The sequence below is a fragment of the Sorex araneus genome, chromosome 8 (genome assembly GCF_027595985.1).
Source record: "Sorex araneus isolate mSorAra2 chromosome 8, mSorAra2.pri, whole genome shotgun sequence".
NCBI lineage: Eukaryota > Metazoa > Chordata > Mammalia > Eulipotyphla > Soricidae > Sorex > Sorex araneus.
In genome coordinates, this window is record NC_073309.1 from 8,683,255 (window position 1) to 8,696,942 (window position 13,688).

Consider the following 13,688-nt stretch of genomic DNA (forward strand, 5'->3'; position numbering starts at 1 on the left):
CTCCTCTCAGCTGCTCTCTGCACATGGCCTGACGGCATAGGCGGAGGGTTAAGTGGACATGACCCAGTTCCCAGCCACAGAAGGGAGTGGTGGACGGATGCGGGTCTGAGTTGCAGCCCTGCCAGGTTCAACCACACTGGCCCTGGGGAAGTGACTTCTGGAGCCTTGTTGTCCCTAACACAGCCTTGCCCAGCAGTCCCCAGCCTCCTTAACTGGGACAACAGAAAGCTCTGGGCAGTGCACATGGCCTGGCAGGAAGTTGGGGGGCACACTCCACCCCCAGGGGGTCCTGGAGGCAGAGTGGGGGACGTTGGAGGCAGAGTGGGGTACGTCGTGCAAGTCCAGGGGTGGGCCTGATGTCACCACATGTGTGTCAGGGCCTGGCGCTCAGCGCTCCCTGTGGGCTCCCCCAACCGACATCTGGTGACAGGCATGAAGCTCCCCCTGCGCAACAGCCCCCGCCCCCCGCCAACAGGTTACTCGCGCATGCTGTGGCCAGCAGCCTCCTGCAGGGGTGTGCGCTCTTTATTCCTCTGTTCCTCGGGGTCCCTCAGCAACATCCAACCGACATGTTTCTCCTCCGACTTTAGTCACTCGGCCTAAAGCCTTCGAGGTCCGCTATGTTGTTTAGCCAAAGTGGCAGGGTTTTCTTCATTTTTTCAGGGGGTCAGGCCCCCCAAGTGCTCAGGAGGCTTGGGGACCCCACCAGTAAAGCTTCATTTTGTTAATTTTTCATTTGGGGGCCACACTCAGAGATGCTCAGGGCTTGCTCCTGGCTCTGCACTCAGGAATTGCTGCTGGCTGTGCTCGTCAAGGCGAGGGTCAAGGCGAGGCAAATGCCCTCCCCGCTGTGCTATCGCTCTGGCCCCCCCACTGTTTCTACGCAGGGGCTGGAGGATGTCATGTTGCTCGGCTGCGCGGCTGGAACTTGCTATCCTGGGGGTGGGTGCTGGGGTGCGGGGGCTCCCAGGGCTGCACCCGCCAATGCTCGGGGATCATGTGTGGGGTGCTAGGGGAGGACTCCTGGCCTGTGGGGAACAGAGGAAAGGGGTGCTCACCTGATTTGGGAAGTTCATCTCCTTGGGGAGTGATTCGGGGAACTTGGAAGCCTTGAGGGAGCTGCCCTTGTGAAAGATGTCGCTCTCCCGAGACCGTGGGTTCCGCAAGTGGCTGACTCTGAGGAGGCGAGAGAAGCTCTCAGCTGACCGTCCTGTCTGCTGGGAGCGGGGGCACCGTGTTGGGCCGGTGCCTCGAGGTCTGTGGCTGTCTCGGGCAGCACTCATTCGACTGACTCTCAGGGATGCTGAGAAGCCCCCCAAGGAGACAATGCTTTTGCAGGGCTTACTTGAATTCCCCGGAATAGGATTCGCAGGTATTAGATCTTTTACCCCATCTCTCTTCAGAACCTGAAACGGCCACGGGGTCAAACTCTCTCCTCTCTGCCACACTGAGAACCAGGATGTTTCGAAAGACGTTTTCCATCAAAACAGCAGCAGGTTTGGGTTACTGCTCGCCCTCACTTGGAGCAGGTGGACCCAATAATTTAGTCTGGAGGCCAGGCCCCTGAAAGGCTTCATGTTGAGGAGCATATTTTGTTTTTTAAGTTTTTTTGGGGCAACACATGGCAGTGCTCAGGGCTTACTCCTAGCTCTGTACCCAGGGATCACTCCTGGCGGACTTCGGGGACCATATGGGTTGCCGGGGATGGAACTTGGGTCAGTTGCATGCAAGGTAAAAGCTTTCCCCACCATACTATCACTTGCAGTTGTATATATTCCCTGAAACCCCAAAGCGAGAGGACAAGGACTTAGTTGTACGTTGCCTGACCCCCGAGAAGCTAAAGTTTCCCATCTACTTGACAGCTGTGAGGAAATGTGGGAGGTCTGCGGCCAAAAGATGTGGGTCCAGAGAGGAGAAATTCCCCGCATGATCTCGGGCGAGTCATGTCTCAGCCCGAGTGACCTGGCCAGGACACGGGGCCCAGAAAAGCTCCTAGAAAGTGTCTGTGAGCTAGGGCGTAGTGTGAGCTGAGCCAACGTGGGGCTTACCCTTTCTTCTGGTAAATGGGAAGCTCCCCGGTCATCCTGAACAGGACAAACTTGAAGTCCGTCACCCCTTGGTTCTCTATGGTGAAGGAGCTGCTCTTTCGGGTGCCGCAGATCAGCGCCCCGAAGTTGATGATGTTGGAGGGGTTGATGACGTACTTGGAGTAGACGGCATTCACGGAGAATTTAATGGGGATGCTGGCGATGACCTCCCCGCCCTCCGCCATGCCGGGCTCAATGATCTGGAGGGAAGGAGCATTGGGCAGCTGTCAGCCACCAGCACTGCTCTGGAGTGCCCACAGCGGCCACGTCATTTCCTGTTCCCAGTCCTGCCACCCAGCCAAGGCCACGGTTGCATTTTCCTGTCTTGCATCAACAACACTAGTACAGACATGCACACGTCTCATCGTGGCCTGTTGCCACTCTCCCAGACTCTCTGCGGCTGAGAAGTCAACTAGGCTTTCTCGGTCTCTGGTGCCTGCTCTGTGGGACCACACCCCGGTGCATTCTCAGATGCCGGCTCCCCCCACTCGGGGTATAGACCGCACCTGACAGCGAAGAATCGGCTGATGATCGATCCGCACTTCTTTCTTGGCACGGAAGTACACATGGACATTCATAGGCTTCTCCATGGTGGTCAGTGAGCCCTTCTTGGGCTGCACGGAGATCATGGAGCTGATGTTGGTGGGAGCCCCGACTGGATCCACAGAAAAGCTGAGACAAGAGGCACAGGTCAGTTTGCAGCACCCTCCAGGGCACTCAGTCTTAGTGGGGGGGTTCCAGGCACCGGTGCCTGGTGAACCACGCTGTGTGGTTGTATGCACTGTGCTGTGGCCTCTGTGGCTGTGGCTCCTTGGCCAAGGGAAGACGCTTGAGGCTGAGAGTGAACTCAGCCCTCCCACGGCCACAGCCACTAGCCATATAGGGCTGCATCCGGCTCTCCCACAGCCACAGCCGTGAGTCACGCAGGGCTCCACCCGGCTCTCCCATGGCCACAGCCGAGAGCCACGAGCCATGCAGGGCTCTGCACCAGGGATGCCGGTGCTGGGGAAAGACCAACTGTATTTGCTTCTTTGGCTTTTGGGCCACACCCTGTGGTACTCAATAATCTTCTCTGACCTGGCTCCCCCTCTGGTGTCACTCCAGGAATATTTTGGGGGCCTGTGAGGTGCTAGGAATTGACTTGGGGTCTCATATGGAGGCAAACACCTTAGCTCCTGCCATCTCTCCCGCTCTCAAATGATTTTAGCTTTGCAACTTTAATTTATTGTTGTTTGGGGTCCATACCTGGTTGTAATCAGGGCTAATTTTTGGCTTTGAGCTCAGGAGTTAACTCCTGGAGGTCATATGAGGTACTGGGAATTGAACTTGGGCTGGCTATGCCTTACCTGCTGCATTAGCATTGATACATTAAAAAAAATATTGCCATGTTCTCCCACTTCCCCAATAAGATTTCCTATTTTTAAGACAAGGAAATCTGTTCTGATACATTAAGTTCATTTATAAATATTCTCTAAGCATTAAGCCAAGTAGGTTTTCATTGGGGTGCGTGTGTGTGCATGTGCATGTATGTGTGTGTATAGGTGCTCCCAAGCGGTGCTCAGAAGGTCCTGGGACTCCACTGGTGATTCTTGGCCAACTGGGCCAATGGCTCAGTACCAGGGTATGAGGATGCAGTGTTGCTTGGGCCCTTGAGTGCTGGGGACACCTGGGTCACCCTCAGCAGCACTGGGGGAGTTGTTAGATTTCTATAATTTTCCTGGAAATTCCTAAACTATGGCACATTTGAATGTTACACCCCTTTTGGCCAGTACTCTACCCTAGAGCATTTGGAAAACATCCTGTGAAATCCCTGAGAACGGGCTCAGTTATGCAAGGCCCATGCCCTGCCTGCACCAGCCACACCCTGGCCCCAAGGCTTCAGCGCAAGACTGGTTCTCCTCCCCTCATCCCCCCACCCCGCCAGCCCCTCCCATTCAGCTACATATTCGGCCACACCCCCCTCCCCCCAATCTGAGGCTAAAGGCTGTGTGAAGAGGGGGACAGCGATGCCAAACCAGGAGGTACCTGGGAGGTAAGTTAGTGGGGTGGGGGCTGCATGACAGGGGCTTGGAAAGGAAGGCCCTGGCTTTTGGGGGTGAGGTTCTCCAGCCAGAAGGTGGAGCCAGCAAATTGGAATGCAGTGACCTGGGCCAGGAGCAGGGAACTGAGCTAGAGCTAGGGCTACTTCGGGAACTCAGTGGCATGCCAGGCTCCGGGGAGGCCCGGGGTTCTACGGCTGCCTGCAGGGTGCCAGCACTTCCTCACCTCCCTTCAGTGAACCTTCAGGTTCGTGCTTCCAAGACCAGGGGTCCCCATTTCTTGCAAACTAATAAAGCAGCACTAACATGGTCGTGATCTGAAACAGAGCCAGCAAACTTCCACCGGCACCAAAGTGACCAGTTTCCCGAGGGGTTTCCTCAGCCATGCCAGGGGCCACACTCGCGGCCTCGAGAACGCAAGGGATGTGCCCCCATGCAAGATTTCCTCAGCTCCTACTGACACCCATCTCAGTTTCCGGCTCTAACGGATGTAGTTGTGGGGGCGGGGGGGGCTCTCATTCCAGCATCATTTTAGCTGGAACGGCCACAGAGTACCCAGATCTCTCCCAAAGCTGCCAGGGGCAAGTCCCCTTGTCATTGTCACAGCATTCTGGGGGAGGCAGGAACTTTCAGAGAAATAGAGGGCCCTGGAAGGCGGCGTGACACCCTCTGAGGAATCCCCCACTGGGCAGCTCATTTCTAGTCCATCAGTGGGGACACAAGTTGGAGCTGGAGGCCACCAGGCCACGTTGGGGGACACTATTCATGCATCCTAAATTTCAAAGAGAAAAATCGGAAAATGCTTTACTTCCATAAAACCTATTGCCTGGGGGCGGGGTTTTCCTCAGTGGTCCTTGGGCAGGGCAGGCCGTGCCAGGGGATGTACTCGGGGCTGCTTGGGGTCACTTCTCCAGCCCCTTCCCGGGAAATCTGTGTCAGAGGCCAGCACACAGGCCAGGGGGAGCCGAACAGAGGGCGGGAGAGCAGGGGGCAGCCAGCTCTCACCCTGTGTCTCCTCCTCCCACCCCTCCCCCAGCTCTGGGGGTCCAGGCTCACTCAGCCTCAGCGGCCCTGCAGTCGTGGAGTTGAGAGCAAAGTGAAAACCTCAGGCCTTTCACAGTTGCAGTGGGAGCTCTACTCATTGGAAGCCAGGAGAGACTAAACAATCATACTCTGGGCGGGTCTGGGGCCACACCCGGATGTCCTCAGGGAGCTGGCTCCTCCTAGCCCAGTGCTCGGGGTGGGGTGGGGTGGGCAGGTCTGCCTGCAAAGTCTGTGCTCAGCCCACTGAGCTCTGCCCGAGCCCTCCCTAATTCTAAACACTCTGTCCCGTAACCCTGTTCTCCATGGACTCGGGCATGCGGGACCCCAGCCCTGCGGCCTCAGTTTACCTGAACATGATCTCGTACTTCCCACGGTTCTTCAGCAGCAGCAGCTGCCTCACGTCCTCCATCACCTTCACCGTCCCAAAATCGAGCCCACCATCTGCTCCTGCAGAGGCCAGGGACAGGTGGGGAGGAGAGGGGGACAATCTGCTGACCTCACAGGGGAGGCCCGGGGCCAACTCCCCAGAAGTCATTCACTGAAGACACGGCGGCAAGGCGACACCTTGGCGGGAGACACAGCAAGCACACGGCAGACACTGGGCAGCGTCCGCGCTCAGGCTTTGGTCCCCGGCCTCTGCCCTCCCTCCCAGGCATCCGCTGAGCTGAGACCTCTAGGAGATTTTTTTTTTTAGGGTCTCAAGTATACAGTCTACAGAGTTGGGCTATTACATATAAATTTCATTGTTTCACTCTGCATTACGTAGGCATTTCCTCCCATAACTAAGAAGCTCTTAAGGGATATGGTCTTGGGGCCAGAGAGAGAGTACAGCTGGTAGGGCCTTTGGCACACGCGGGGTCGATATCTGGTACCCCTTGTAGTCCCCTGAGTACTGCCAGGAGTGATCCCTGAGCACAGAGGCAGGAATAAACCCTAAACATTGTTGGGTGTGCCCTCCCCCAACTCCCCTACATATAAATCTAATTCTTGCATAATACACTATGATAGAGCTTTTTTATAATTTATAATATTGCCTCTATAATAATAATAATAATATTCTATATTGGTGGACATTTAGTTTGTTTCCAAGCTTGCTTTATAACAGGTGATGCTGTAGTAAGCTTCTTTAGTAGAAAATGGCATGAAGGGTCCTGACATTCAATGACTCTCAGGCCTACCAGGGTATGGAGGAGGACAGAGAGGGTGTGCTGAGAGCAGGGTGGCATGGTGGGGAGACAGTACCCCCACCCCACATGCCCACGTCCCAGTCCCTGCAGCTCGTGTGGCTATGCTGCCTATATGACGCAGGGGAACTAAGGTCTGAGATGAAATGAAGGTTTGCTAGTCATCTGCTGGTCACTTGGCAATAGGGTAATTATTCTGGATAATCTGGGTGGATCCCCTGTAATCACAGGAGGCCTTACGGGCAGAAGAGGGGGCTGGAGTGGGAGCACCAGGGAGAGGCGGCCTGAGGCCTGGCTCAACACTGCTGGCTTTGAAGACGGAGTGACAGGAGTAGGAGCCAACACAGGCGCATCAGACACCAGGAAAGGCCCAGAGACAGACTCTTCCCGGAGTTCCCAGGAAAGAACGGAGCCTATGGTACCTGGTGACTTCAGCTCAGTGAGACCAGTTTAGACATCTCACTTGAGCACTGGGAGGTGAAAACTGTGCAGCACTGTGAGCCACTAAGTTTGGGACAGCTGCAGTAGAAAACTACTCAGTAGTCTCCAGGGATAGTCCTCAACGTGCTGCCCACACACTAGTGGACGCTCCTCATCTCCAGCTGGTGAAACTTAAGGTTCAAGATTGTTAACATCCCCCTGGCCCTGGCGGTATGATGTGCAAAATCCCATCCACCTCCCCATGACCACGTGTCCCCTCCGATGGAGAAACAGACCACATTTGAGGGACATGGTTAAGAAATGCCTGTTCACGCAGTGGACGACAGACCTTTGGGGAAGACGATGTCCAAGGCTATGTCATAAGACTCTGCAAACACCATGACATTCTCCACCTGCACAATCCCAACAAGGTTGTCCACGTCCAGGATCTGTCAGGGGGAGGGATGCTGTTCAGGGAGATGAAGACCTTATGGTGCCAGGAAGCCAAGCTTTGTCATGTGTGTGGGGACAGGTGAGGGCAGATGCCTTGGTGTATATCTGATGCTACTCTGACACAGGCACTTGGCGGTGGGGGAGGGCTCATCGTTCATCATGACCTTTGGGGGTCTCGGGCACGATTCAGAGAAGTAAAATGTCCAGCACGCCTACTTTGGGGGTTCACACCCTCTACCTGTGTGCATGTTGGTGCTCATGTGTATGTGTATGTGTGGGTGTGTGCTCATGTGTATGTGTAGGTGTGTGCAATGGGGGGCCCAGGAGAAGCCTCACTTCCAGGCGGATGGTCTTCTTGACGCTGACGGGCTTGGAGGGCTGGAAGTGCACGGGCAGGCCGTACTCCGCCTTGGGGGGAATGGTCCCCTGCATCACAGGCAGGGTGAAATCTTCGCCCAGGTGCTCCAGGCTGGACACGCGCCAGTAGGCAGGCAGGGGCGTGATGTTGCGGAGTATGATCACCTTGGTTTCTCGTCTGCACAGGCCCAAGGAAACAGCATTGGCCCCAAGGATTCCCAGCACCCCGTCCCATCCGCCAGGTCCTGCTGTTGAATTCTGTGGGGGCTGTGCTAGTGTCTCAGGGAGTCAAGCAGGAAGGGAGGATGCAGCGCTGGCAGCCCCAGGGAGAGACCCCGCTTACAAGAAAGGGGTTTCCAGAAACCACTGCTGAGTCACGCTCTTGGCGGGGACCCTGACTTCAGAGTCTTAACCGTTTAGGGGAATGGGCTGCTTTGAGGATCGGGACAAAGCAAGTCCTCCTGAGAAAATGACAAATGGGCACCCTCCTTTGGCAGCTGATTTCGGGGTGGAGTGCCTCAGGCCTGTCCGTGGGCTGATACTCAGAGCTGGGAGGAAGCCCCCGACCCGTGCTGGGCCACTCATCCGCTGACCTGTGCAGCAGGAGCCGGTCAAAGTGCAGCTGCCGTGGCTCCAGCTCTAGTTCAGGGCGGACGCCCTGGCAGCAAATGTTGAAGATGGCGGGCTCCGGGTTCTCCTTGACGCAGCAGACGACGCTGTCTTCGAAGAGCCCCACGGCGGTCGGGTAAGCCCACACATGCAGCAGCTGGGGCAGGGGTTGGGATGGAGCCACGTGAGGCCCCGGCCAGCCCGGCCTCGGTTCCCTCCATCGAGTGAGGCCAATGCGGTCCCTGCCCGCCTGGGTGCCCGTACCTGGGACTCGTTGGGCTTCAGGACCATGCTCAGGGGCTCCAGGAAGTACGTGTTTGCCTTGACGTCATTCTGGAAGCAGAAGAACACTTCCGAGGGCATCGGCGAGTTGTTCAGGATCGTCAGCGTTTCCGTGTTGCCGGGGAATATGGGTGACTTATACCTGGGAAGGGAGCCACGCCGGGCGGTGGAGGTGAGCATGACTTAGAGCAACGGAGACTGTCCTGCAGGGCAGCCTGGACCCCCCTGACAGGGACCTTGTGGCTGAGAACAGCAAACCTTTGGCTGGAACCTGACAGCCCACACCCAAAGCTGTGTGGCCTCCTCCCCTCTCAAGTGGGTGGACAGTCCCTCTTAGGCAGGCCTGTGGCTCCAGTGGCCATGGAAAGGAGTGGGCATTAAAGAGGTGGCGATGATGGTGACAGCAGAATCCTGAGCTCTGGGGTCCAGGTCCCCCATGCCCTGACTCTCTGGGGTCCAGGTCACCCCCCTGCCTGAGAGCTTCTGGCTCCCCAGCTAGGTGGCGCTGGGTTTCCGGCAAAGCCAGAGTCTGCAGCATCCGTGGGGGTGGGCAGCTTGGGGAGCTGTACCGATGGTCCTTCCTTGTTCCTGAGGCCTCAAGGCACCCCCCCCCCGCCCACTTTAGTAGCTAAATAGTCAAGGAACCAGCCGCTTCCTGGGCTCCATGCCTCCCTGACAGGCAGACAGCTGCTCCCAAAGGGCCCGCATCACTCCTGCATGACTGCCTCCTGCTGACTGCTCGGAAGTTGCCTCTGAAAGAGTTCTGGCTAAGGCCCCCCAGTTTTCACGTGGGGGCCTGCTCATCTCTCCTGAGCCCTAACTCCATGACCCCCACCCAAGGGCTCTGCACCCCCACTGCTAGCACTTGGAGGTGGCCTCTGGGGCTCTGGGCCTCCTGTCCCGTCGACTCCCCAGACTCCATGAGCTGGAGCCAGACCCTCCTCTGGGGGCTGGAACCCCAGGGCCTGGAGAGTCCCACGCTGATCTGCCAACTGCCCTCTTTCCAGAAAACACCACCCACTGCAGCCCTAAAACTCTGCCATTGTCTAGCATATAAACGGAGTGTCCCAACTGCACCCAAGCTTACTATTCCCCCCCTTTTATCCCTGTGTCCTGCCAGTGGGGGCAGCATTACTGTCCACTTTGGGCAGAGATGGTCCCTGCTCTTTCTTCTGGCCACCCCAAACACAGTGCACCCCAAAGTGAGCTCCTGATCATACACCTTATGCTACCTCAGCCTGCTCCTCTCCCAGGCTTCCCCTCTGAGAAAACAGCAATCCCCAACTCCTGGGGTCTTTAGGCCCCAGATTCGCCACAGCCGTGTCCACTCGGGGGAACCCGCGCTCCTCTCCCGAGTCTCCATGGCGGGAGGAAGATGGGCTTTGAAACGACGGAACTTACTTGTCTCTTGATTTTCCGCAGAGCAGTGGCCCAAAGTAGAACTTCTCGGTGCTCATCACGTACTTCTTGAAGATGATCTCATCGGGCTTTATGTCTGGCATCCGCTCAGAGAAAACCACCCTTCAAGAGAGGGAGGGGATCTGTCTGGATGAACCGTCAGGATCCAGACAGCAGCCCACACTCACCAGCCCCCTGGGAAGCATCTTTATTTTTGGCAGGGAAGGGGTCTCCCAACTGATGCTCAGGGACCGTCAGTTGGTACCAGAGACAAGGAGACTCTCCACTTGGCCTTTGTGGGGTCCATTCCTATTTGCACCGAGAAAGATCCCAGGGCCCGAGGCCCAGCACCAGATAAGGCACGAGCCTTTGTTCATTCCCAGCACCCCAAGATCCCCAAGCACTGAGGGTATCACCCCAGGGCAGCCTCGGGCCCTGCCTGGGTGGCCCAATCTCTGAAAGGGGTCCCTGGGCCTCCTGGGTACTACTTGGGGGATCACCCCTCAGATGAAAGAGGATTTGCAGAGAGCTCTTTCCTAGGGAGCGAGCACCCCTAGAGCTCCCAGGGAGGCCTATGGGGAACTGGCTCCTGAGGGTGGGGGTGAGCTTCTGAGCTCCTTGGGGGAGCATCATAGACGCTCGCCCAGGGCTAAGAGCTGGTGCCTTTAGGGGGCGCAGAGGCCCCGCCTGTGGAGCCCCATGCCAGTGTCCACATTGGAGGTTTCAAGGCTGGAGGGAGACCCCCCCATCCGACTCCCAAACACAATTCCCACCTCCATCTCGAGAACCACATCACTCCTCAGCCGAGGGTGGATGCGGGTCTCCTGGGGACGCAGTAACCCCGGCACCGTGGGCCAACCTCACTGTGACGCCCCTTCCCTCACCCCATCTTCTCTGAGACTCAGACACACTCACTTTGGGTCTTGGCAAATGTAGGGGTAACTGCAGATGCCCCTGCAGTAGAGCTGGTACTGGCGGTGAGTCCCCAGGATCTCAAAGTTTAAGGTCTGGTCGAAGCTGCCAACATCACCTGACGAGAAGTGTATCCTCAGCGTCACCTCGCCATTGGCCGGCACGATCCACCGGAACTGAGACAGCCTGTGGGGCAGCACAGACTCTTGAAGCCAGAAGCATCTACCACCTAGGGGCATCAGGGCTGCTGCGGGGCAGAGGGACCCCCAGCTCAGGGTGGCTGCACGCCCCCCACCCCCAGCCCTGCCCCGCCTGCTGCAGACACAGCCGCACCTCCAGTTCACAGCGTCGGGGCCCCACCTCATGAACTTCTCCTGGGACTGCTGCCGGGTGAGGTTGTTCTGGTCTATGTCCGACAGGGTGGGGATGTTCCCCATCGAGGGCCCGGCCACAGGCTTCCGGTTGGGCTGGGGGCGGCGTTTTTCCTTCGCGGTTTCACGGGGTTGCTCCTGCTTCTCCTTGTCCTTCTGCTTCTGTTTGCTGCTCTTCGATGAGACGTTCTGGTCCTCCTGGACCTGCGGCATGAAGGAGCGGGAGGGCTCAGCACTCAACTCTGTACCGCTGGTGTGTGTGAGCAGGGCAGCCCGGTCCCGGAGGAGGACGGGAACCCTAGAGAGAGCTCGAGGCTGACCGCGGGGACTTAGGTCAGGCTGCTTCGTGGTTGTCTCTTTAGTGTCTTTGTGGCCGGGCCCCTCCCGCTCTCCCAAGCACGTAGACCTGTGTTCTGATGGAACCTTCCATAGCCCGGAACGTTCTGACTTGTCCTTACGGTGTCATTTAGCGTCTCCTCTAGGCCCTCATGTATTTCCTGCGACTGAAAGCTAGGCTTAAAGAGGAGGTGTGGGTGTGGGTGTGGGACGCCCCGTGTCCCATGCACCCCACGGTGATGATGCGGGGAGCCTGATTAAAGGCGTTATGTGTGCGGTACTGCCAGGCTGTGCTGCCAGCTGTGGCCAGGGTCAGGCACCCCCTGATCACTAGTGGGAAAGGCTCAGCGGGGGAGGGTGGGTGCGGCTCTCAGCCACTTCTGTTACGTGTCACCCACCAGGGAGGGCAGAAGGGAGCTTTTTGGATGCCATCGTTCCTTCTAGAAGTGTGTGTGCCCTTCTAGGATGAAGCCCTGCCCCTCCTAAGGTGGTGAAGAATGCTCCACCCCGTGCCCAAGCCCACGATCCCTTTGAATTGCCTTTTTCAGAGGAAGCAGCTGGGGTGACAGACTGTGGCAGGGGCTGGCCCACGGCGCCACTCACCTCAGGGGCCGATTTCCCACTTACTTGTAAATCGCGGTCTCGGGCTTCCCTGCCTCCTCTGGGGTAAACGTTTCAGCCACACATTTTCAAGGATCCTGGAGTTAATCTTATGTCTGTGCCCAGCCAGGTGGCCAAACAGTGACTTTACACCAAGCAGCAATTTTTCCATCCTAATTCCTCAAACTGTCTATTTCTGCTCTGCTGCTTGGGTCCCCTGGCCTGGGTCCGGCCGCAGTGACCGGGCTGTGGCGGTGACCTCACGAGCTTCCCTCCTCTTCTTGGCAGAGGAGCTTCAGAGTGAGGAGGGGAGTGCCCCAGACCCTTCCGGGGGTCGGGATGAACTGGGAGACCACAGTCTGTTAGTTACGCCCAGGACCCTCTTGGGGAGTCGGGAAATTCTGAGGGCCACCTAGGGTCACCCCCGCACAGGATGCCCCAGGAAGCAGGACTGCCACCAGGCCCCACGTACCTTCGTGGAGCCCGTGGGTGTGGTGGGCTCCACGTCCAGGTCCACCTCCCGTTTGTCCTCCTGGAGGGACTCCTCGGAGGGTGGGACGACAAACACAAAATGCTTGAGGGTCTCGGTGGTGGCCAGGGGCAGCCGCTTGTTGGGGTAGGAGATGATGGAGAACAAGGCCGGAGGCGGGATGGGAGGCCCCGAGGAGCCCAGGCCCAGGAGGTCGAGGATCTAAGGGGGAAAGGCCGTTAGTTTCTCTCCGGACACCGGCTGCGTCCAATCGCTTCCCAGAGAGCCCGGGCGCTTCAGATCTGCCCACCTGTCATTCAGATGGCAGCTGCCAGAGCCACCAGGGGGTCCAGGGAAGGGGTGTGGGGTGGGCCCTGATCCAGCTCTCCCAGAACCCTGACCGGGAGAAGGCACCTGCTGCAGGCTTCCTGCTGCCTTGCTTCTATCATAGCCCTGTCAGACTGCTGTCTGTCTTGGCTGCTGGGCGTGACCTCCTCAGGACAGGGGGTCCCAGCCCTCACAGGGCATGTGGGTGGCCCGCTGCTCACTTCCAAGGCCAACGGGTATGATGTCTCTAGGTCAGAGAGCTTCCATCTAACTTAATTTTAACTTTATCTTAATTTCTTCTTCCCCTTCAAAGGTAAAGAAATATTGGACTTGGAGTAGGTCAGCTGTAGCAAAGGGGGAAAGAGAGAAGCAAAGCTTCTGAGCTTCTGGGACTGAGGCAAAAGATGGCCACGAAGAGAGAAGCCAAAAGAACCACCTTGGGAGAGGGAAAAAAATGTATTTCTAGAAATCATTCTCCCCATCTTCTGCGGTTCAGAGGGAGCATTCTTCACAGGAGGGTTTGAAGAATTTAGGAGCAAAGTTCCCAGAAGCACCTGAACCCTCAGAGGAAGCAGGTGCTGCCAAGGTCGCTGTAACAGCAGCATGAGGCGAATGTTCTAGAACACCCGAGGAACCTTCTGTGACCCCGAGATAAATGACCCCCAGTGGCCCTGGGCTTCTCACCACAGCCACAGAGGCTTCCTGACAGCCGTGATACTGCACCGCTGGAGGAAATGCCCAGCTCAGGCTGAGGGGGGGGAAGAGTGGGGTGGGGGGCAGAGATGAAAGACCTGTACCAT

General features: G+C 57.3%; 1 protein-coding gene across 1 annotated transcript in view; it reads right to left on the reverse strand.

Annotated features, from left to right (window-relative positions):
- The window catches only part of HYDIN (HYDIN axonemal central pair apparatus protein), a 273,502-nt gene that overhangs the window by 36,653 nt on the left and 223,161 nt on the right, over window positions 1-13,688 (reverse strand). The window contains exons 47-58 of the mRNA XM_055145713.1: window positions 12,565-12,783; window positions 11,146-11,360; window positions 10,789-10,971; window positions 9,877-9,996; window positions 8,458-8,617; window positions 8,178-8,350; window positions 7,564-7,762; window positions 7,124-7,223; window positions 5,518-5,617; window positions 2,594-2,759; window positions 2,049-2,287; window positions 1,059-1,176 (exon numbers count right to left, since the gene is read on the reverse strand). Coding sequence (XP_055001688.1) covers window positions 1,059-1,176; window positions 2,049-2,287; window positions 2,594-2,759; window positions 5,518-5,617; window positions 7,124-7,223; window positions 7,564-7,762; window positions 8,178-8,350; window positions 8,458-8,617; window positions 9,877-9,996; window positions 10,789-10,971; window positions 11,146-11,360; window positions 12,565-12,783 — 1,992 coding nt within the window. The remainder of the gene's footprint in view (window positions 1-1,058; window positions 1,177-2,048; window positions 2,288-2,593; window positions 2,760-5,517; window positions 5,618-7,123; window positions 7,224-7,563; window positions 7,763-8,177; window positions 8,351-8,457; window positions 8,618-9,876; window positions 9,997-10,788; window positions 10,972-11,145; window positions 11,361-12,564; window positions 12,784-13,688) is intronic.